Here is a 25,940-nt window from a genome sequence, read left to right as displayed (position 1 = left end):
CCCAGCTTTATGGTGTTGAGTTTTCAGATGTAAATAGAAGCTTGACGGATTACTGTCACTGTTTCTAGTGTGTTCTTTAAATCTGGTATTAAAATTTCGTCCGGTTTGGCCAATATAGAAATTGTGAGAGTTGTAGATTCCATAAGTGGCATATCTCTTGTGCTTCAACGTAATTTCCTTATAAGCGTGTTATTTGTACAGAAAGCCGGTTGTATGGGTGCCGATTTAAACAGTGTATTTACCGTATTTGATTTTCATCCTAGGTAAACTGTGGGTAGGTAGGTTGTTCCATTTTTTTTAAGGTTTCTCTGGTAAGATGTATGTCATCATGTAGCAGAAATTGTGGAAAATGAATTACATAAAGCGAAAACACATAAGAAACAAAAGTTAGAACACATTAATCTCAAAGCCATAAATCAAAAATTACACGCAAACAATGCAATTGCAGTAAATCGAACAAAGGAAATGACTACATAAATAAAGTTATGACATTTTTCGAAACTAACATCACAGAACAGCCAAATAACACAGCAAACAAACAGAAAGCACAACTAAAGAAAAGTATTACAATTGCAATGTACGGAATACGAAAAGAAATCATGTATTATTATGAATTCACGCACACCAGCGTTACATGTTCAACCAAAGGTACATAAAATATCGACTCCGATTCGGTCGTTTGTGAATTACACCAGTCCTCTATAAATTTGATAAGTAAAAAATTGAACAAACTGCTAACTGAGATGTACACTTACAACAAGAACTATGCCACAAAAATTTCACGTACTTTAGAAAAGCAATAAAAGACATACAGATTCCACCTAATGGCAAATTTGTCTCTTTTTGACATTCAAACCCTATATACCAACATACCAGTACAGGAAACAATAGAAATTATAAAATACATTCTATTACAGCATAGGAAAGAGTTTATTGCAGACGTCTATTGCAGGAACTTATGAAACCATAGATCTACTTAAAACGAGTTAATCACAATTTTTTTTTCAAATTCAATCGAAAAACCTACACCCAAGTAGATAGAGAGGGTATGGGAAATTGTGTAGCTGGTACAACTGCAGATAATTGCTCAACACATTAGAAGAAAAAGTTTTCAACTCACAGTGACCAATGCTTAATAACATCATCTACTGTTATAGATACGTAGATGACAAGTTAATGCTGGTTGATGGGAACAATAAGGACATCAATGCCATCGATCAGGCACTGAACAAACTCCATCCCAATATCAAATTTACTATGGAATTGGAAATAGACAATTCAAGAAACTGTCTTGACCTGAAAATTAGCAAAGACAGCAACCGCCACGCATTTGACATACACAGAAAACCTACCATCACAGATAATAAATGCCAACTCTTGCAACCCTAAAACACAAAAACGGGCCTCCTTCCACTCCATAAATAACAGAACAATCAGTTTATCTCTAGAAAAACCAGTTACACAAAAAGAAATGAAAAGACACTGTCACATAGCCTACAAAAATGAATTTGATCCAGATAGACTGATAAATTAATACGACAAACACACAAAACTGAACCCACCACAATACGTGATGACATGAATCTTACAGGAGAAACTTAAACAAGACATAGAACAACCTACACGTGACGATTGCAACAATTTCTATGTTGGCCAAACAGAACGAAATTTTAATAACAAATTTAAAGAACACACTAAAAACGGTGATAGTAATCCGTGGAGCTTCTGTTTACATCTAGAAACTCAACACCACAAAGCCGAGAAAATAGAAATAGCGTTAGAAATATTAAAGAAAATACCGAAAGGACTTATTATGAACATTCTCGAACAACTGAAAATTTATATTCATACAAGCAAATATCCACACGAAATTTTAAAGCCGGCCGCTGTGCTCGAGCGGTTCTAGGCGCTTCAGTCCGGAACCACGCGGCTGCTACGGTCGCAGATTCGAATCCTGCCTTGATCATGGATGTGTGTGATGTCCTTAGGTTAATTAGGCTTAAGTAGTTCTAAATCTAGGGGACTGATGACCTCAGAAGTTAAGTCCCACAATGCTTAGAGCCATTTTTTGAAATTTTAAATGGATACAGATTTTAATCATAAATACTATCTCGAGAACTTTATTGACATAATAGATGGTTCAAATGGCCCATATTTGGTGGTTATCTTATGGTTTTACTTAGTTACAGCTTGTGCTATTGATGTATCTATTTAGGGTAATTTACAGTTTCTTTTCACGTGCGACTATGTTCTGATTAACTGTAACCTCTTAATTTCATTACAGTGATTCTGAAATTCTAGATGTTTTTGTAAGCACTAAATATGCTGACTGCCATATAAGTGCTTTGAGTGTCACTGCGTGTGTTCTTTGTAGTCACTGTAAAAGCCTCATTCCATTGCTCGCCTGTGTACCCACTTGACGCTCCTGCCGTAACGTTCCGGCAGCATCTTTTTGTATTCTATTCAGATGTGTACACTTCTTTATGAGTATGGTCTTACCTTTGTACCATTCTGGCCAGCTAGTACGACTTTATTAAGGTATGTTACGTTCAATTTGATTATTTATTTAACATTCTATCCCGCATGATATACTAGTTGTGTTTGACCAGTCTCGGCGGGTTCATCTGACTCGACGCATGCTTCATTCTAGCACAGAGGTTTGTTTGATTTCTAAAATGTCGTAAAAGAACAATTTTACGGTTAGTAACTATTCCTTATTCACAATTAGAATCGTGCCTGCTAGATCTGTAGGGATATGAAATCGAATGATCACGTAGGTTCAGCGAAGGTAAAGCAGATGGAAGACTGCGGTTTATTGGTAGAATGCTAGGGAAATGCAATCAGTTTATAAAGAAAATTGCTTACAGATCACTTATACATACCGGCAGAAAATTGCTCATGTGCATGGGACACGTACTAAACAGAGCTAATACGGGATGCTGAACGCTAGAGAGAAGGGCAACACGAATGGTCACAGGTTTGTTTCGGCCCGTGGGAGAATGTCACAAAGATGCTAAAAAAACTAAACTGGCAGACACTTGAAGATAGATGCAGAGTACATGAGAAATCCTCCTTACAAATTTTCAAATACCGGCTTTAAATGATGGCTAGGAATGAACTATAAACATCTACGTGTTGCCCCATAGGAACCGTGAAAACAAGATTAGATTAATTACAGCTCATACGGCGATAATTTAACAATCGTTCTTCCTACGCTTCATCAGTGAATGGAACGGAAAGAAGGAGCCCTAATAACCGGTACAGTGTAAGTACTTGTGGCATGTATAGATGTAGATGCAGATGGAAAACGCAGCTGTTGCTGCCGCAGCGATATTGTGTACGCAGGCAAACGTGGACCGCCAACGTTCTCCCCCTCTCACGCTCGACCCTCAGCCACTTTGTTATTTTGATCGGGGCATCATTTTTTGCCCGATGCTCTTGCTCACTTCAAATGTTTTACACTGCCTATCTGCAAAGGGTATAACACTTGCATACATCTGCAAAACAAATGTGTTTGATTCCTTGTTCGTGCTACGATTTTTAGTAGCAGGAGTGTATTTCTGTGGAACTGTTATACACGGCTGTAGCACGCCATACGGACGAGTTTTATGTCTACATCTCCATCTCCATCTACATCTACGTGGATACTCTGTGAATCCAGTCCTGGCAAAGGGCTCATCGAACCACCTTCACAATAAACCTCTATTATTCCACTCTCGAGCAGCACGCTGAAGAAACGAACATTTATATCTTTTCGTGCGAGCTCCAATTTCCGTTATTTTATTGTGACGATCGTTTCTTCCTATGTAGGTTGGCGTTAACAAGATGTTTTCGCATTCGGATGAGGAAGCTGGTGGCTGAAATTTCGGGAGCAAATCCCGGCACGAAGAGAAACGTCTTTGTTTTAATTACGTCCACCCCAAATCCTATACCATGTTCATGATAATCTCTCTCCTATTTCTCGATAGTACAAAACGTGCTGCTCTACTTTGAACTTTCTCGATGTACTCCGTTAATCCTTTCTGGTAAGAATTCCACACCGCGCAGCAGTACTCCAAAAGAGGGCAGATAAGCGTAGTGTAGCCAGTCTTTCTTGCAGATCTATCGCATCTTATAATGTTCTGCCAATAAAACGCAGTCTCTGGCTCGTCTGCCCCACAAAATTTTCTATGTTTCTTTCGAATTTAAAATGCTAGTAATTGTAATTCCTAGGCATGAAGTTGAATTTATGGCCTTTGGATTTGATTTATTTATCATGGAACTGAAATTTAACCGATTTCTTTCGGCACTCATGTGGATGGCGTCACACTTACCGTTGTTTAGGGACAATTTCCAATTTTCGCACCATAAAGGTACCTTTTCTATATCGTTTTGCAACTTGTTTTGACCTTTTTATGACTTTACTGGACGGTAAACGACAGTATAATCTGTAGACAACCTAATACGACTGCTCGGATTGGTCCTAAGTCGTACAGTTAAAGAATAGCAGAGAGCCTGTAACAGTTCCTTGGGCAGCGCCAGAAATAGCTTTTTTTTTAGCCGATGAGTTTCCGTCAGTTACTACCAACAGTGATCTCCTTGACAGAAAATCATGTATCCAGTCACCTAAAAGACGATATTCCATAAGCATGCAATTTAATTACAAGCCGCTTGTGAAGTACAGTGTCAAAAGCCTTCTGGAAATCTAGAAATACTGAATCAATTTGAAAGCCCTTGTCAATAGCATTAAAAACTTCGTGTGAAGAAAAGCTAGTTATGTTTCACAAGAACGATGTTTTCTAAGTCCGTGTTTACTGTGTGTCCATAGACGGTTCTCTTCGAGATAATTCTTAGTGTTCGAACGCAACATGTGTTGCAAAATCCTGCTGCATATCGCCGTTAATGATAAGGGCCTATAATTTAGTAGATTACTCCTGTTGCCTTTCTTCAATGTTGGCGTGACCTGTTTAACTTTCCAGTCGTTGGGTAGACATATTTCTTCGAGCGAGTGGTTGTATATGCTTGGCGCGCGGGATTAGCCGAGCGGTCTCAGGCGCTGCAGTCATGAACTATGTGGCTGGTCCCGGCGGAGGTTCCAGTCCTCCCTCGGGCTTGGGTGGGTGTGTTTGTCCTTAGGAGAATTTAGGTTAATTAGCGTGTAAGCTTAGGGACTGATGACCTTAGCAGTTAAGTCTCATAAGATTTCACACACATTTGAACATTTTTGTATATGCTTGTTAAGTGTGGAGCTATTGCACGTGGCCAAATGTGCAGACCGATCGACGGAGTCGTGGGTTGTGCTGGACGTCTGTTGGATGCACACGGCCGGGTTATGACCGTGATACCTATCCACTGCAGCGTCAAGCAGCGTAACCGATGCCATCGCAGCCTGGAGCCGAGAGCATCTGCAACGCAGCAGACACACAGTCACTATCAATACTAAAGAACGTGGAAAACTACAGCACACAAACAAAGAACTACCGACACGTGCTGTGAAACTCTACTGTAGGCACTGACGAAAACGCAAGAAGTGAGTCTGATAAATTACGTTAATGTGCAGAGATAGAGAAACTAAACTACCAAAGCACACTGGAGACCCTAAATAAATCGCTCGTGATTAGAAACTTGTAATACGTCATAAAATCGGTTTACTTTCCGACCAAACGAAAACGCGAGAACTGTGTCTATTGAACATTGAATTAACACGCAGAAACTCGAGAAAATAAACTCTGTCACAAAATCGGTTGCTTCCCCGTTGCTGCTTGCGTCTCTGCCGGCTGCTGTAGAATGATTCCGACGTATGAGGACTGCAGGAAGCCTCGCGCTGTTGCAGACGGCGTGTTCTGCGGCGACTGCCCAGTGGCGGACCCGCAGCGCAGCGTGGGCGGCTCGGTGCTCATCCCGTTCAACACGGGCTGCCGGAACGAGGCACGCTGCGAATCCGATCTGCGCCTCACCGTGGACGCCTCCTGGCAGCCGTGAGTCACTCCCTGTATCGCATACTACTATACATACGTTTTTATGATCCAACTGTGCGGCTGGTCGCGGCGGAGGTTCGAGTCCTCCCTCGGGCATGTGTGTATGTGTTTATCCTTATGATAATTTAGGTTAAGTAGTGTGTAAGCTGAGGGACTGATGACCTTAGCAGTTAAGTCCCATAGGATTTCACACACATTTGAACATTTTTTGAACTCCCAAGCACTTCTGGACGTCGCTTCGGCCTTCAGTCCACCCAGGATCATTCTTGTGCTTTCTCTGATGACCTCTACCCATCTTCTCCTTGGGTTTCCTCTACATCCTTGACTTCTTTCAAGCGTTACAGTTTTTTCTAGTGAATCTTTTGCCCTCACGTTATGCCCAAAGTACCTTAATTTCATTGGTCCCCAGTGATGTTTTTGGTTTAATTTGCCAGGACTTATTTTTTACTTTTTTCAGTTCTTGTGATCCTCAGGACCCTTTTCCAAATCCACACTAAAAACAATCGATTTTTTTCTGATTCACTTTTTCCAGTCTCTGCGACTCATATCCGTACAGAACTATGCGGGAGCTGAAAGTTTGTGATCTTTATTTTTATCAGTAGTTGCAGTTTCCTTTCCACTAGCAACTTGCGTAATTTAATCGTAGCGCCCTTTCCAGGCTGCAGACTTCTCATTATTTCCTCAGTGCTGCAGTTGCTTTTTGCTATTATAGATTCAATATACATCTATATTTTTCGACGCCATTAATGATTTCTCCATCCATCACCACAAGATCTTCATTCATGTTCTCAGAATTTTTATGTCCTCAATTTAGCCCCAGGTTAAATTTTTCACTCTATTTTCACGTTTTTCGAACATATTTAAGGGAGTTTCCCGTTCACGAGTTTTCAGAACTTTTTTTTTCATTTTGACTCATTATAGTCTTAAGTACATGTGATCGAAGGGATTTTGTCGGAAAATTATTCTTTATATCTGAAAATCATGTTTCAATGGAAGCTTGCACATGCCCTCTTAATATTTAGACTGAATGCGACTCGGATCGATATCTCCTCCTCTGTGAAGTTATTATAGCGTTCTAGGTCGAACAACATAAACAACATATCGATATAGGTGTACTTGCCCACAAAATGTCTCAAATATATGCTTTCAAAAAAAGTGTCATGAAAGAAGCGGTCATGACGACACTTTATTGTGTTTATGTTTAAGGGTGTTTGCAGACCTGTAGTTCGCCCTCAATCGTGCGAACCGTTTAGCTGCGCAATCCGCGCAGAGGTATTTTGGCCGGAACTTTTTGCTGCATAGGTTCATCAATTTACAGGCCAAAAATTGTTTACATATTATTTAAGATATGTACTTGCGTTTGTTAGTAATGGTTTGGATGAAAAAATATTCTTTTCCAGAAAAAAAGATGAATATGAGCATAAAATAAGGCTCCGAGACCGGAAAACACCCTTAATGTCTTTTTCACTGCCTGCTATAAGTGTTGGCCGGCCGCTATGGCCGAGTGGTTCTAGGCACTTCAGTCCAGAACCGCGCTGCTACTGCGGTCGCAGGTTCGAATCCTGCCTGGGGCATGGATGTGTGTGATGTCCTTAGGTTAGTTAGGTTTAAGTAGTTCTACGTCTAGGGGGCTGATGACCTCAGGTGTTGAGTCCCATAGTGCTTAGAGCCATTTTGCTATAAGTGTTGTGTCATCTGTAAATCTTAGATTATTGATTAAACTCACTCGAATCTTAATTCCAGTTTCCATATCTGTTAGATCTGCAGTTCTCATTACGCATTCACCACACATACTGGAAGGAAACGGGGACAGATTGCATCCCTGTCTGGCTTCTATCCCTATCTCGAAATCTTCTGTATACTCCTGCTATATTTTTGCTGTTGCTTCTTGGTTATTGTATGGGTTTATGATTAGTTGTGTAAGGTGCTCTGATATCTAGAGAATCCCAGTACTTGCCTGAGTTTAGAATAACTTACACAGTAAAATGCTTTGCTGAGGTCTTTGAAGCACGAAAGTCTTTTATATTATCTAGCTTTTTCCATGATTCATCACACATTTTTCATTGGGTCACTGGTAATTCTATTCTTTCTGAACCCTGCTTGTTACCTTGACAATTCTCGGTCCATATATGGTTTTAGTCGGTTCTGGATGATTTTCAAGAAAATCTTGTTAGCAGTTGATGTAAAAGACATTGTTCTGTAATTTTCGCACTTTTCTGGCTTCCCTTTCTTCAGGGTAAATAGTTTTTTTTTCCATTCTGTATGCCAGATACAGGTAGACCAATTTTTGGCACAATTGTTCAGTTGCTTCATTTTCGGCATTTTTTATAATCTTTGTTTGGAGGCCATAAAACCCTAGAGTTCTTCTTCCTGCAATTTCTTTTAGGGCACGTCTAACCTCCTCTTTTATACTTGGGGTTCCTGCTATATCACATTGTCTCGTGATTGTCTTTCATACATTTATTATTTTGTATAAGTTTTCCGCAAGCTCTACCCATCATCTAAGAACATCATTCCTTTCAACTGGCGTCTCACTGTTGTTCCCGTCTACCAGGCGCATAGCAAACTGGAATGTTTTGCTTAGGCATTTGATCTCTTTGACCACGTCTCTTCTTATCCATTTTTATAGTTTTTCTGTTATTGCACATTTTTGAGGGATATTTCTATTTGTCTTTCTAGCTTGGTTTTAGAATTCGTCATTTTGCCTTGTTATCGCACTGCGAACCCCTCTTGCATCTTCTTTCCCGCTTAAGTGACTTTTCTGACAGACATGGTGTTCCGATTCGCTTTTCGTCTGCACGAATGATTATGTCAGCTGATGTTTTATTTGTTGTTTTAATGTTTTCCCATAGCTCGTTTACATCACTGTCGACATAAGCAAGTACCTGTCCGTTTTCTCTACAGCGTAATTTTCTAAAATACAAAAAAATGGCTCTGAGCACTATGAGACTTAACATCTGTGGTCATCAGTCCCCTAGAACTTAGAACTACTTAAACCTAACTAAACTAAGGACATCACACACATCCATGTCCGAGGCAGGATTCGAATCTGCGACCGTAGCAGTCGCGCGGTTCCGGACTGAGCGCCTTAACCGCGAGACTTCTAAAATACAGGGTGACCCAATAGTCCATTATAATTTGAAAACTCACTAATTCACGGAATAATGCAGGTAGAGCAGTAAAAACTGACACACGTGCCTGCATTGACATGGGGTTTTATTGAAACTAAAACCGAGGGCAAAAATCGGAACTAAAATCGAGGGCAAAAGCCGGCCAACAGGTGGTGCTGGACCAATGAAGTCCATTTTACATTCTGAGGATCTGTCAACTCCCACAACTGCAGAATTTTGACTACCGAAAATCCTAGAATTGTCGTGGAAACCCCACTGCATTATGGGAATGTCACGATGTGGTGTGGATCTGTTACGTCAGTCGTGATTGGTCCCTTTTTCTTCGAGAAAATGTGGCGTGCCGCCTTTCAAACTGTCAGCGTGACTTGTGCGAGGTACACCAATTGTTACAGAATCGCGTCATCCCCGACCTGGCTGATAAACACCTGGAAGGTATGACTTTTATGCAGATGGCGCTCCACCCTATATTGTTAACCATGTGAAATATCTCTTGTCTACATCGTTTTGGTGACGATCGCATGCTGAGCCACCACTTCCGTTATTCTTGGCCTCGCATGTCTCTAGACCTCAAACCGTGTGATTATTGACTGTGGGGTTACCTGAATTCGCAAGTCTACCGCGACAGCCCGACCTAATAAGGGATGCTAAAAGACAACATCCGGCGGCAATTTCTCACCATACCTACTGATAAGCTCTACTGTGCTGTTCACAACATTGTCCCTTGACTACAGGCATTGTTGAAGAGTGACGGTCCGACATGTTGAGTATTTGTTATACAGAACATCGTCTTTCCTAAGAATTAATTGTTATATTAATTATTGCTTTGTATCATACGAGGTGCCATGTGTTTGTCATTTTGTGTACTTTTCTTTTGTTTTCAATAAAATCCCGTGTCGTTTCAAGCATATGTGTCAGCTTTTACATCTTTACCTACATTATTCCGTGAAGTAATTAAATTTTCAAATGTTAAACGTCTTTTGGTTCACACTATGTTTTCAGTCTTGTACTTAGCGGCTTGTATGCTGTTTTTAAGTTATTCAACTTCATCTGAACCTTGGCTACTAGTAATTGATGGTCTCAGTTGCAGTCTCCAACCTGTAATGCTTTTGCTGTCCGGACGTAGCTTTTAAAATCTTATTTTCGGGATAAGCCCTCAATTCGATTTCTCTACAGTCCGTTTGGGGATGTCCATGCGTATAGTCAGCATTTATAAAGTCTGAAAGAGTTCATTTGTTAACAAGCGCGAAATATCACATATATAACGCAAAAGCCAAAGCTTGAGCCATTTAATTGCTGGTCTGGTCAATTCTGGGTTGCTTAGAACCCATCTTTAGTTCATTTGCTCGGTCCCACTGTGGGGCCGGAAGTCAGCTTCCACAAAGGCACCTTTGGGTCTACACAATTTTTAAAACACACCAGACTATTTTAGGAAATTGAATGATGTTATAAAGAAAGAGTTAAAGTATGTAAAATCTGTTGATGAATATGGTGATGTTCATGAGGGGCTGGCTGTGCACTGCAGATGAATGATTAGTTGCTGCTCCTAGTAAGTGTAAGCGAAGAGATGTGTACCCACTTATTAATCACTGGAAAGAAAAATGTAAGGGGCTTATCAAAAAGTTTCCATTTGAGGGCGTCGCTGCAACGTATATGCAACGTAGAATTTCTAATGGAATGTTATCAGTCCCTTCTGCCTTATTTGATCTCAGTTCGTCCAAAGCTCTCTTAAATTCTAATTCTAATACTGGATCACCTATCTCTTCTACATCGACTCATGTTGCTTTTTCTACCACATCAGACAAATCTTCCCCCTCATAGAGGCCTTCAATACAGTCTTTCCACATATCCACTCTCTCCTCTGCATTTAACAATGGAATTCCCGTTGCACTCTTAATGTTACCACCCTTGCTTTTAATTCCACCAAAGTTTGTTGGACGAGAATGTGCAGCAGCTGGATAAGGATTTCTTCACACAGCAGGACACGGTGTTTTATCAAACGGATGTTTTGAAGCTGGTGCGTCGGTAGGATGATTGCATCAATGCTCACGGCGATTATCCCAGAGTGGCACACCGATTCTGGACTGTAAGGCCTTCGATCAGAAAGTTTTTGACCGTGGTTAAAATAAGACTACACCCAGCAGGAGCCTGTTGGGCGTTTTTTAGTATCGTTGGAAAGGCTTTTAGTTGTTGAGTGCGAGTTAGAGGTGTGGAATGGGACATGAAGTAGCTGCGAGTAGATTTACGGAGAGGAGAGGAAAGGTTGAACTACAGCTGATAAGAATGACCAATTTCTGAACGAATTTTTGTATCAGGAACAAGACGCTATCTTGAGAAAGCTTGGGCAATGGATGGAGTAGAGGAGGAGATGTGTGCTGGCAGATGCGTGAGAGCGACCAGGTTGGACCGCGATGGAATTTTCCTGATGGATGATTTCCGAATGTGCTCTATGAATTTGAAGGCGACTTGCGGGGAATTATAAAATTTGTAATGAGCAGAAGTATACATGGAATCAGCAAAGGTAAAGCGATAGAAACGGCTTTTGTTGGTGTGAATGGCGCTGAAAGGCTGTAATTCCCATGTTCATATTTAACCTGTTGTGAACAATCAAAAAGATTACAGAGGAAAGTTCGTAGCTACTGTGAAGAGTTCCTACACAGGATAGAAGGAGTGTGTCACTGCCACTGCTTACGTCTGAAGACTTGGAGTTTATCAGATAGATTTTCAGCTCTGCTGGTAGCCTATTCAAAGTTAAACGTCGTTAACAGAGTACACTCTTCTGTACAAGTTTGTTCTGAACGAGTCAGTACTGTCAACAACAAGTACCATATGAAATATTTGTACAGGGATGGAGGAATTTCATTTCGAGACACCTAAACAACGTCCTACACGGTGTTCTCGAACAGACACCGCAGGCCGTTTTTTTACAGCACTCTCGAATTATGATTGCATTAGCGGATTATCGACGTTTTTCAGCTTTTATCACAGTACGAGCAGCTCTTTTCAGACTTTCGCCGTGCTTCTACTACATAACCAGGTATTCAAGCGGGGAACATCAGATCACTGAGCTGCGCTTTTACAAGATGGAGTGTGTCTATGTTTCTGTGAGTGTGTATAGATGAAAATGAATAACACGATGGAATACGATAATAATACAGGGATTATTTCTCTTCAAGTCTTTCAATCAGATCGTCGAGCACAAGTTCTTTGTCGGTCAGGTGGATCACTATCAAATACTGAGGCAGTCTGTATTCGAAATCGAGGGGTGTCGTAATGTGGTGGTCACTCATATTTTTCTCCTCTAACTCCAACAAATCAATCATCTACATCTCCTTGGAAATGAAATGGGTTCCGCATAGAGAAGAATCTCATCAAACGTCGTTAAAACCAAGGTTTCATTTCTAAATGTGGCAATGCCTCCTGAGAGATATCGTTTTCTTTCTTCTCCTTCTTTTAAAACTAATATTCTTTTGCAGTACTACTGATTTCCTTCAGTCTCATCAAAACTGAGAGAGCTGCTTTTCGCCCAATAAAAAAAATCATCGAATTTTTTTACCATCAGTAGACGTACTTTCAAAAAAGAAAACAAAAACTAACACTTGAATCATATTTAGACATTTGATTAATTAAATGTCTGAACCGATTCGAGTGGAAAGAAACAGACAGTACAAGAAATCTTATATTGTATTTTAAAGTTTATGCCGTGTTATATCAGATTATAAAATCAAATAAACTTGGGGTAGAAAGAGTAGATTGGATATTTGCCATAGATCTTTGAATACTGAAAGCGTTGACTTATGTGTGTTGTATCACAAATTTCATAAACTGTTCTGTTTGTGATATATCCATTCGGAACTTTATTCCTCAGCTAAAAGATTATATTTGATAACAGCAGAGTTTTATTGTTAAAGAAAGATAGGATGTGTTACCAACATGCTACAAAACACTTCGCATAAAAACAGGATTGTTCCGGGTTTCTTACTTTGGGTTCTGTTGTTGATGGAAAGGTACGTTAAAGTGTTTTGGATAGCCATTCGGCTAGGGACATTTGTATATCCAGTGGAATGATCGTCTTACTGTAACCTTCCTACAGTAGAGGGTCAAAGTTTGAATATTAGACACTTCCTCCAGCTTAGGCAAATGGAGCAAATTGATTTGTTCTTTTTTGCGTAGATGTGGTCTACAGCAAGCCTTACGGGGCTTTTGGAGGCACCATTTAGTTCATGGGCGATTCCTAAGAAAACCCGACAAAAGTGTTTTTCATAAATTTCCCGCCGTCAGCAGCAGATATCTAAATAGTTAACTGCAGCAAATTCCTAAAATTTTAACTATAAATATTCATCTTCCCTTTATCAAAAATCTTTATCCTTTATCAAAGTGGTTCAAATGGCTCTAGGAACTTTGGAACTTAACATCTGAAGTCATCAGTCCCCTAAACTTAAAACTACTTAAACCTGACTAACCTAAGGACAGCAAACACATCCATGCCCGAGGCAGGATTCGAACCTGCGACCGTAGCAGCAGCGCGGTTCTGGACTGAAGCGCCTAGAACGGCTCGGCCGGATTATTCCTTATCGAGAAACGTTTTACCAACATGGTTTTTAGGCACAATAACCGAGCCGCCGATCTCAAGACAGCTGTGCTCAGCAAATTTTGTACGATCTCGAAAATGTTCTTGATATCTTTATCCGTTTTCAAGGTACAGAGGTTCAAAGTTACACTACTTGTACACGTAAAATACGCACGTAAATTCCAGTGTGAGGCGAAAACATAATTTATAAAGTGACGTAGCACGAAGAAATACGCTGTAAAGTGTCTCCGTTATCATCAGAGAAGTTCTGGGAATCCGATGTTATGGTATTGAAGCATATGCAAAATTTTTGTGCACGTAAAATCTGGTCTGAGGTGTGTTATTATCAGTTTTACCTTGTTTCAATTTCGCGTAAGTAAACTATAAAAATTTTATTTACCCATAAAGTTCTTTTCATATGACTGACATGTCCTGCTGTAGCTGGGAAAAGAAGGGAACCAGCGGAAAGATGTTCTTATCGGAGCACAAAAAACATGCGTATGCTTCTGTTTATTTAAAAGACTTGCTGAAAAATGTGGTACCAGCTGCCTTCTTCTACCTTCCTCAGCACATTTAAAAGTTTTACCAAAAATTCTGGCATGTGAACATATTCCCGCTTGTTTATGCTGAGAGAGCAGACAATGACAGTGGGAAAGAAACGGAAAAGTAGTAAATACTGGAAGATAGTAAACAATGGTTGTGGTATAAAAAGATCAAAGGAGACAATGGCAGTGTGAGAAAAAGAGAGGTATATAGTGACAGAAGAGTACTAGGAAAAGAGTGAAGGAAACAGAGCCAATGTGAGACGAGTAAAGAGGAAGTGGCAGTGGATGGGAGCTAGCAATAATGAGAGACAGAGTCTATGACAGTAACAATAAGGAAGAGAGAGATAGTGAGAATGAGAAGAGACAGAAGCAGTGGGTACCAATGAATGAGACAGCAGAAGTTAGAGGGGGCAAGAGGGAAACCTGGTAGTGACAGAGACAGCAGTAGTAGGGCAGAACGAACGACACTGACGGTGAGACAGGAGATAGCTACAGCTACAGTGAGACACAAAGAGATAATCACAATGAGTTGGACTGAATGAATGAGTGAAAATGAGCAAGTGGGAGTGGGTGGGTATGAGCGACTTGCAGCAATGGATAAGTGCGTGTGAGCGAGTTAAGATAGGAGAGGTTGTGAGAGCAAGAAGTGAGCTGCATGTTAAAAAGAGCGCAAAAGTGTTCGCATGCCATAATTTTTGCGAAATTCTTAAACGTGCTGAGGAAGGTAGAAAAAGGCAGCTGGTATACCATGTTTCATTCAGTCTTTTAAACAGGATAATACTCGCATTTTCTGTGTCCATTGGGTCATTTTGCCACTGGTTCATAAATTCTATAAATTTTCTAGAACGATTTATTACTATTTTCTTCTCTTTGTTGCTTAGCAAAAATTCTGTGTTAGGTAGCCTTCCCATTGTATTCATCAATTCTTCAAAGCTTTCCTTATTTTCAATGACAAGAATTATGTCTCATGAACTGTTGTCTGTTGCTCTTTACCTTTGATTCCTGTTTTAAATTTTGTAAGTTTGTTGGTTGCATCTTCAGCATACATGATAAACGACATTGATAAAAGGTTCAACACTGCACTTCACGTTTCTTAACAAGAAATCAGCTTTCACCATCTTCCAGTTTAAGTAATCTATTCTCGCTCGATTTTTATTACCTGTCTCTCTCTATAAGCTATCAACGTTCAGGTTACATCCCATAGCATAAAATGTTCGTGATAATACACAGTTGACGACAGAACCAAACGAAGAACAACAGTTTTGATAGTCTGCACCTTTAGTAGCCGTTATCAGTGAAGGTAAAATTTTATAGGTTGTTAGACCACGTCATGTTCCTCCTCAGTTCCTTCTTAAACACTCTACGTTTCGACCCCTCTGCTTCAGGATCTTCTGGTTTGCCCTATTGGCTGAACACCGACAAAGACCAATATCGCGTTCATTTATAAAAGGGAGTTTTCCAAACTACTTTTGAAGAAATGAGATTATTCGGTGAATCTTTTCGGCTACTACTGGTGGGCCATCGTCATTGTGTGGCGAATCAGACAGAGAAAAAAAGAGGGTTGAGATTTATAAATGGTTCCAATGGCTCTGAGAACTATGGGACTTAACTTCTGAGGTCATCAGTCCCCTAGAACTTAGAACTACTTAAACCTAACTAACCTAAGGACATCACACACAACCATGCCCGAGGCAGGATTCGAAACTGCGACCGTAGCTGTCGCGCGGTTCCAGACTGTAGCGCCTAAAGCCGCTCAGCCACGACGGCCGGCTGAGATTTATAAGAAAGAAAGTAATTTTAGTAGAGTAACTGCAATAGTTCTCCATCTTCATGGCTATCCACTATCAAGAAAGTAAATACCCTGCCGTAATGAGCGAGGAATACAAACAATTTCCAGTGTATAGTCCACAACGAAAAGCCAAGTTTTGGAAGTGATACTGAAAGTACAATACAGGCCATTAAAATTGCTACACTACGAAGATGACGTGCTACAGACGCAAAATTTAAACGACTGGAAGAAGATGCTGTGATATGCAAATGATTAGTTTTCAGAGCATTCACACAAGGTTGGCGCCGGTGGCGACACCTACAACGGTGGAATATGTGAAGTCGTATCTGAATTAAGACTTCACATATTCCTCCGTTACATCCCATTGTACCCTTTAAACTGAGACACATGGCCGCTGTAGACATTTTTGGTCCAATTCCCAGAACTAATAGAGGTTTTTGTTACATCTTTGTCACTGTTGAACTCACTTCGAAATTTGTTACCTTCCCTCCGTTACGCAAAGCTACTGCTAAATCTATTTTGAATGCATTTGTAAAACATTTTTTTATTCCATGTAGGGCATGTATTGAAAGAAATTTCCAACAACGGATCACAATTTCGATCTGCGATATGGACACGTATGTTACGAGCTAGAAACATTTCTCCGATCTATATATCCAGGTATCACGCTTCTTCGAACCCTTCTGAACGACTGATGAAAGAAATTGGTAAACTATGTAGAATATACTGCCATAAAAAACATATTGATTGGGATACACACATACGCTCATTCCAGGATGTAATTAACTCCCGACACCAAACTGCAAGCTACTACTTACTGCTACTAACACACAGTTCCTACTGCAGTCAACACTGCTCTTTGGTCTGAGATTCTCTTATAGCTTACATATCGCAGGCAGCGCGTGAGCAGTCCATCGAAATTACATGTGCTCGAGTGCGCTAACAACAAATTCCTTAATCATGGACCTCTTACACCTTACTTTTCACATTCTTCATCCTATCTCTCCTTGGTTCTCTTATGCTACTTCCGAGGAACTTTTTTTCACATGCCTGTAATCAGCCTACATCTCTTTTGTTCATTACCCATATTTCAGGTTCTTAGTTTGGTATTGTGATGCAGTAACTTCAATATATATTACTTCTTTGCTCTTTTGTGAGACTTCTTTGTTCCAAATCAGGCTCCTAATACTTCGCAGGAATGTTTCTGCCTATGTGCCACGTCCACTGACCTCTTTCTCATTTCTTCCAATTTCCTGTATCACAATTACTAAGTACTTGACACTTCCCACCTTCTTCAGTTGTTCATCTCCAATCCGTATTCCGCTAGTTGGTCTATCTTTCTTTCTGGTTGTAACCAGGATATCACATTTTTTACAGTGATTTTCACTCTATACTATCTCACAGTTTCTTCCCAAGCGTGCAGCTGTTCCTGAATTCCACCTCCCTGTTTCCCAAGATCATCTTCTCTTCTCCAGTTTTTCTTGCCACCTTAGTCATTATCTCATCCAAGACCACAATGAAGGGGAGATGTGACAATACACTTCCCTGTTTCACACCAGATTTTTGCCAGAAGGAATCCATATTTTCATTTCCCACTTTGACACAGCTCAAACTTCTGAAGTACATCGCCTCCACTCTACTTGTTGTCTCTTTTTCCACACCCTTCTTTTCTAGTGGTTTCCAGACCGTACTTCTACAGACGCTTTCAGATGCCTTTTCTAAGATTAACGTATTTGTCAAAATCTTCTTTTCAGACAGTCCCGCAGCATAGAATATGTTACGTAATGAATAATTCCAGGTAAGCTACAAATGGTTTAATTAGAAACGTTCTTCTTTACTACAAGTTTGCTTCGGCTATAGCGCCGTTCTCGAGTAAACGTGTAAATGTTAGATCTGGTGAGTCTACTTACTTTCATAAACATTGAACATAAAGGTCAGTATATATAAATACGAGGCTCACTCCAAAAGAAATGCACACTATTTTTGAAAAAAATACAGTTTTCATTCTACATGTGTGAAAGTTTTAGTGTGTGTAGGTATATCCTTCCCGCTTTTTTTCAAACTTAGTTCAACCTGTTCCCGTGAATGGCGCCGCCACAGCATGTCTTCAAGATGGCTGCTACACTTGACGTTCGTCAGAAGCAACGTGCTGTCATAGAATTCCTCTGCTGTGAAAACGAGACAGTGGGAAACATCCACAAGAGGTTGAAAAATGTGTATGGAGATGCTGCTATCGATCGCAGTACAGTTAGTCGGTGGGCAAGCAAGTTACGTGATGCAAGCGGGCACGGCAATATTGAGGATTGTCCTCGCAGCGGCAGGCCTCGTACTGCACACACTCCAGACAATGTGCAGAGAGTTAACGAATTGGTGACTGCTGACAGACGCATCACAGTGAACGAATTGTCACGCCGCGTTGGCATGGAGGAAGGAAGTGTTTGCAGAATACTGAAAGTGTTTGCGTTAAAAAAGGTTTGTGCCAGGTGGGTTCCCAGAATGTTGACAGTGGCTCACAAAGAAACAAGAAAAACGGTATGCAGCGAACTTTTGGAACAGTACGAGAATGGTGGAGATGAATTTCTTGGAAGAATTGTGACAGGTGATGAAACATGGCTCCATCATTTTTCACCAGAGACGGAGAGGCAATCAATGGAGCGGCATCATGTAAATTCGCCCAAGAAAAAAAAATTCAAAACCACACCTTCTGCTGGAAAAGTTACGGCTACGGTGTTTTTCGATTCCGAAGGACTCCTGCTTGCGGACCTCATGGCAAGTGGAACCACCATAAATTCTGATGCATATGTGACGACACTGGAGAAACTTCAACCTCGACTGAGTCGTGTTCGACCACATCGGCAAACGCAGGATGTTTTGCTGTTGCATGACAATGCACGGCCACATGTCAGTCAAGAAACCATGGAAGCGATGACGAAACTCTTATGGACGACACTGAAACACCCGCCTTACAATCCTGACCTGGCTCCATGTGACTATCATCTCTTTGGGAAACTGGAAGACTCTCTTCGTGGTACAAGGTTCGAAGATGATGACTCCCTTGTGCACACTGCCAAACAGTGCTCCAACAGATTGGCCCAGCATTTTACTGTGCGGGTATACAGGCGCTGGTTCCAAGATGGCGTAAGGCAGTTGAGAGGGATGGAAATTATCTGGAGAAATGAAAATATTGTTGCTAAAGGATGTATCTACACACTGCAAAACTTTCAAACATGTAGAATAAAAGATGGATTTAAAAAAAAATAGTGTGCATTTCTTTTGGAGTGACCCTCGTAAATGCCCATATTGCATCAGTGAGCAGAAGTCGACTATTTGTAGCTAGATCGTTATAAGCACATAAGTTTTGTTTGTATATAATATTTTCGTGAAATACTTTTGACATCTGGATTTACAGTTTATTCTCGGTGGTGCTTTACCTTTCCAGTGTAATCTGTGCTAGTGAGTGATGTTAGTTGCGTTTCACTACAAGTATAATTTTATTATCATTTGTATCTATTGTTATATTTTGTTTTCTGTCTTATTTGAAAAACTGCTACGGACGAAAGACAAAGTAAAATACTGCACGTGAGGTAACACCGCTGCACGCCACTCCTTCCGCAGGTCCGTAGTGGGCCAGGGCGAGGCGCTCCCGGTAGAGCTGTTGGCGACGGTGGAGAACACACCGGGCTACGACACGGCCCATGTGGCCGGCGTGCTGTTGGAGGCGGCCGTGCAGCCCCCGGAGGCGGCGTGGAGCGGCCTCCACCTAGCCGACACCAGCGGCGCAGACTGCGAAGTCCTGCCCGCCCCCAACGCCTCCAGCATCGCGCTACGCTGCAATCTGCGCATGCTCAAGATGCGCCCCGGCTGGAGGGTACGTCACCTACATGCAAGCCGTTATATAGAACTACCAATGTTACTTACAAGTCGATTCCACATTCATTTACCCAGACGCTTCACAAACCAAAAGTTACAATTTTTAAGCAACTCAGTTTTTGTTTTCATTATTCATATTGGAAAAGTAGGCCAAATGTGGTATCTAGATAGCACTGACGTAACGGACAATGTTAAATAAAGCCGAGAAGAGAATTTTTCTGTGAACTTACATAATCCAATTAAGAGTGTCCAGACACCCTTATGTAATGCCTAATAGTCCACTAGATGTCACAAGAGGTGTACCCACCACTGTAAGAAGAGACACCGAGGTGACAAAACTCATGGGACACCTCGTCATATCGTGTCGGACCTCTTTCTTCCCGGCGCAGTGCAGCAACTCGACGTGGCATGGACTGGAAAGGTCACTGGAAGTCCCCTGCAGAAATTTTCAGCCGTGCTGCCCCTATGAACGTCAATTATTGCGAAACTGTTGTCGGTGCAGGGTATTGTGCACGAACTGATCTCTGAGTTACGTTCCATAATTATTCGGTGCATGGAGAGCTGCATCAAACCAGTCTCAGGATTGAAGACCACAACAACAACAACAATTATTCGATGGTATTCATGTCGGGCAATCTGGGTGGCCAGATCATTGTACTGAATGTTCTTCAGACCAGTCGCGAACAGTTGTAGCCTGGTGACGTAAAACAGTTGTTTGGGAACATGAAGTCTATGAATGTCTGAAAATGATCTCGAAGTATCCGAACATAAGCATTTATAGTCAATTATCGGTTCATTTGGACTAGAAGACTCAGTCCATTCCATGTAAACACGGCCCACACCATTATGGAGCGACCACCAGCTTGTGCAGTGCCTTGTTGACAACTTGGCTACATGCCTTCGTGAGGCCTACGCCGCACACGACCCCTAGCATCAGCTCCCACCAACTGAAATCGGGACTCACCTACCAGGCCACGGTTTTCCAGCCGTCTATGGTCCAATCTGTATGGTCACGAGACCAGGAGAAGCGCTGCAGGCGACGTCGTGCTGTTAGCAAAGGCACTCGCGTTGGTCGTCTGCTGCCATAGCCCATTAATGCCAAATTTCGCAGAACTGTCGTAACGGATACGTTCGTCGTAAGTCCCACATTGATTTCTGCAGTTATTTCACGTAGTGTTGCTTGTCTGTCAGCACTGCAGCTCCTTACAAAAGCTCTTCTCTCGGTCGTTAATTGAAGGCCGTGGGCCACTGCATTGTCCGTGGTTAGAGCTATTGCCTGAAATTTGATATTTTCGGACACTGTGGATCTCTGAATATCGAATTCCGTAACGATTTGCGACACGGAATATCCCGAGCGTCTAGCCGCTACTACCATTCCGCGTTCGAAGTCTTAATTACAGTTGTGAGGCCATAATCAAGTCGGATACGTTTTGACATGACTCACCTGAGTACAAGACAGCTCCGCCAATGTTAAGCCGTTTTATACCGCTTGTACGCCATACTGTGCCATTTGTATATGTCCTTATTGCCGTCCCGTGACTTTTGTTACCTCAGTGTATTTTGTTATCAGTGGAGATGGCTCTGAGCACTATGGGACTTAGCATCTGAGGTCATCAGTCCCCTAGGCTTAGAACCACTTACACCTAACTAACTTAAGGTCATCACACACATCCAACGCCGAGCAGGATCCGAACCTGCGACCGCAGCAGCAGCGCGGTTTCGGACTGAAGAGCCTAGAACCGCTCTGCCACAGCAGCCGGCTATCAGTGGAGAAGTAATAGCACAGAATAAAAGGTCAGGAGAGCTCACTGAATTCGAACGTGGTGAAACGGAGATAATTATGGTCTCTTAATTCAGCCGGGAAGGGCTGGACCAATGGGGATTTTACACACTTCATTCACAGGTAGAACACAATTTTATTTTAGGCAGTTCCGATCACACAGCAGCCAACTAAACTTTTATTTTTTAAATTAATCAAAAGGCCAAGCAATGAGAACTCGTTTAAAACTCAATGCCAATTTCAATAATTTACAGAAGATTTAAGGTGAACTTTAACCGAAGATGACTTCATATTGTTTAAGACAAGACATGCCCTATACAAGTCACAAAATGATTCAAATGGCTCTGAGCACTATGTGACCTAATATCTGAGGTCATCAGTCCCCTAGACTTAGAAATACTTAAACCTAACTAACCTAAGGACATCACACACATCCATGCCCGAGGCAGGATTCGAACCTGCGACCGTAGCAGCAGTGCGGTTCCGGACTGAAGCGCCTAGAACCGCTCGGCCACAGTGGCCGCCTACAAGTCACAGTATGTAATAAGGGTAAATCCGTAATAAAGGCAGACGTAAATCTTAACATCAGTAACAGAAAGGGTCAGATGGACCTTAATTAGCAAATGTTGAGAATAACACATGATTTAAACCTGATAGATTAGAAGTCATGATCTTCTCATCAGTAGTGCTCTGTGTACAGTTAGTATGATTGCTTCTAAAAGTCATGTGTCGTGTACTGATATTCACGACAATCTCTACACATTATGTAAGTAATGACAATTGTAATATGGTGGCTTAAAGCATTTTAATCCTTATCCGTGAAGATGATCCATGAATGAAACCGGTTGATATTTTGGTTTAAAACAAAAGCAGCTAACGGTCAAACATGCATTTTATAGATTAACAAGCACCTCACACCATATTTGAAACAATGGAAAATAATTTAACACCAATATCTAGGCAAAATAATTTTAAACACAGGAACACATCAATTGAAGATTTAACACATTGTCCGATAACACAAAACTAATTAAGTTATAATAGATTAAGGTATATTTTCGGATCCCAACATACATCAAAATTTGCTTAAGGTGAAGGCAACAAGCTAACAGATGCAAATTCAGAACTATGCCAAATATAACCTTAACTTGATCAGAAACGTTAAGTAGTGTGTCTGCGGTTGGAGGAAACAATTCAAAGACAGACAACGGCGGCGAGAGCTGTCAAGTGAATGCATTCCAATGACATAAACAAGCGGCTAAGCAAGCTGACGGAGCGTAAGTGAGGCCCGATCCTGGGTAACACGTATCAGCAATGCAGTACAAAAGTTTTCTGCAGCACAGGTAACATTAACACTTTGCCGTCCGGCAACACCACAGTGGTGTCGTGTGCATAGTGTCGCTTAGTGGCCGATGACAGCACTTTAGTATCTTTTTCATTCTGTTGGTATTTTGTTTAGGTACACAATAAGTTACACACGTCAACAAGTTTTTTTGTTTTTGTAAGTACTTGTGCACTTTCATCATGGCAGACCAAAGAGACGATACGATGATACACGATGAATGCGCGGACGTCTTGTGTGACGTTCCGGGCGACTTGGCCGATTGGGAAAAAGACGTTGGATATCAAAAAAATGAAAGTGAAAAAAAAATTCAAATGTGTGTGAAATCTTATGGGACTTAACTGCTAAGGTCATCAGTCCCTAAGCTTACACACTACTTAACCTAAATTATCCTAAGGACAAACACACACCCATGCCCGAAGGAGGACTCGAACCTCCGCCGGGACCAGCCGCACAGTCCATGACTGCAGCGCCCTAGACCGCACGGCTAATCCCGCGCGGCAATGAAAGTGTAGCAGAATCGTTGGAAGGTAGTGAAATATGTCCAAGAAGAATTCGGTGAACGCTATGGTTGCCAACTGATTCGGATGAATCATACGAAGAAGATAAGGCTATGATTTACTGAGAACCAATAATAAATTTGAAGGATATCCGGGTCCACACACATTTCCCAAAGACACACAGAGCGTCGTGGATATCGTAGAATTACATATTTGGAACGATCTATTTGAATATATTAGCAACGAAACCAACAAGTATTACAGTCAAAATTGCAATAGAAGGAAACTGTATAAAAAATGCCAAATTTGTCGACGTTATGTGACCCTAACTTAGAAAATGGGTTGTGCTTGCTATCCTTATGGAAATTGTAGAAAAAGCAAGTATCTATGATTACTGGTTAACGAATCCGTTGATAGACACATCGATATTTCGCAAAACGATGTCCCGCAACCGATTCAGACAAATATTATCATTTTTACATTTTTCCGACAACAGCAATAAACCGGATAATGCCGACTGACGTTTAAAAGTGCAATTTGTAATTGATTATTTTTTCCAAAAAGTTTAAGGAAACGTTTAATCTAAGTCAAAACATCTCAACTGAGGAAGGAATGATACCGTGGCGTGGACAGTTAATTCATTTGGATGCTGAGTGATTCGAGTACGGGATACATTTCCTCATTCAAGATATATTCCGGCAGTGGACAACTTTTAGCAAAAACAGTGATGGAACTATTGACACCTTCTTATGGAATGTGGCATCACATCTACATGGAAAATTATTATAACAGTGTAGAACTTGCAGAGAAGTTAACTGAAAAGAAAATTCGAGTTTGTGGAAGGATACGGTTAAACAGAGGATTTCCGGAAAAATTGAAGCGCACAAAAGTCAATGTGTTTGAAGCTTTTCGGTTCAAATGGTTCAAATGGCTCTGAGCACTATGGGACTTAACATCTATGGTCATCAGTCCCCTAGAACTTAGAACTACTTAAACCTAACTAACCTAAGGACAGCACACAACACCCAGCCATCACGAGGCAGAGAAAATCCCTGACCCCGCCGGGAATCGAACCCGGGAACCCGGGCGTGGGAAGCGAGAACGCTACCGCACGACCACGAGATGCGGGCAAAAGCTTTTCGGCAACGGAAAGGTGACAAGCGACCGGCAACAAGCCAAGTAATCCGATTTAGCGCTGCCGGTGCCAAGCGAATAAATTTGTACGAGACGAGCGGACGACAAAGTGTTAGATAGAATTCGCACACACAGTCGTGCGTCAAATAAATAACTCTTAGGATAGAATTAATTAATTTGAGCTCGTACAAAAGACCATTACAACTTATCTGCTTTTTAATAAGGTAACCAAAATATGTAAGAAACCATCTACAGATATCTTTAAAAAATAATTTCAGCAATAAAATAGTAAAATCAGAAAACTTTCTGTTTTAGCAAACCATCAAAGCAGTCACAAGAGCTCTCGCATGACGTTCAAAGCTCATTTCTACACACATTAGTCCGTAGCAGTTCGGAGAAAACAGATGCGTCCTGAAGAAGACTAGAATTTATCTGAGCCACTTAAATAGAACAGACGCACTATATAATTTCTTAGACAGCAGAGGCCTTTAGCACTAGCTTCAAGGAAACCAGAACAACAAAAGCAAATTATAAATAGGTCAATAAAATTGCAAAATTACCACACATTCTGACATGAACTATTAAATAGCCGTGGTAACTGGTAATACTAAACATTTCACTGCACCTCCAACTGAAAATCGCATGACCAATCATTTACTTTAAAAATCAGAAGAATTGATGGGAGGTAGGCAGGAACGGGTAACTCATACACTAATGCGCATAGCCAACCTTCGAAATAAGATTTCTACTGGAACACGGTGCTTTACACTTGCTAAATGTTCACAAGCGCCACGGATACATAAGGTTAACACACAAATTATAATAATATATCAGCCAATGAATGAGTCTAAAATGTCTAGCAGATGTTTGAATCACATTGCCCTTCGAAAACTATAGAGACACAGGCGTCTGACCCAACAAACAGAAGGAAGACAGACCAAAATGACAGTGAACACTGACCTGACAGCTCGGCGGCCTTCTCATGACCCCAATATTGGTCGCCCGCTAACACCACGGTGAAGAGAGCCCAAGGAATGCTCGTTACAGCTTTGTTCCTCAGCTCAAACTGCTCACCAAACCGGATACCACGCCCGGAGCCACCACACCAGAGGGCGCTGCGCTCCAATGGCAACATGTTACTCAAAGATCATAAGAATAGTGATATCGATGCATTGCGAGAAAGGCGCCATCGCTCACGTGGACTAGTCATTGGTTGTCTCCTTAGCGGCAAATCCCTAAGGGTCATTTAAGTTCTTCCAAAGCAGCCCAAGTCGCCTGCTGGTGGCGTGACTGTGAAGTGGAAACGCGAGGGAGCAACCACAGCT

The 25,940-nt window shown here is 41.3% G+C and overlaps 1 protein-coding gene across 1 annotated transcript in view; it reads left to right on the top strand.

The window, feature by feature from the left end:
* LOC126088359 (integrin alpha-IIb-like) overlaps window positions 1-25,940 on the top strand; it is a 269,521-nt gene that overhangs the window by 51,362 nt on the left and 192,219 nt on the right. The window contains exons 6-7 of the mRNA XM_049906497.1: window positions 5,813-5,957; window positions 19,605-19,857. Of these exons, the coding sequence (XP_049762454.1) occupies window positions 5,813-5,957; window positions 19,605-19,857 (398 nt within the window). The remainder of the gene's footprint in view (window positions 1-5,812; window positions 5,958-19,604; window positions 19,858-25,940) is intronic.

The sequence above is a fragment of the Schistocerca cancellata genome, chromosome 6, assembly GCF_023864275.1.
Source record: "Schistocerca cancellata isolate TAMUIC-IGC-003103 chromosome 6, iqSchCanc2.1, whole genome shotgun sequence".
Taxonomy (NCBI): Eukaryota; Metazoa; Arthropoda; class Insecta; order Orthoptera; family Acrididae; genus Schistocerca; species Schistocerca cancellata.
Note: the sequence above shows the minus strand (reverse complement) of the source record. Positions and strands in the feature narration are given on the sequence as shown.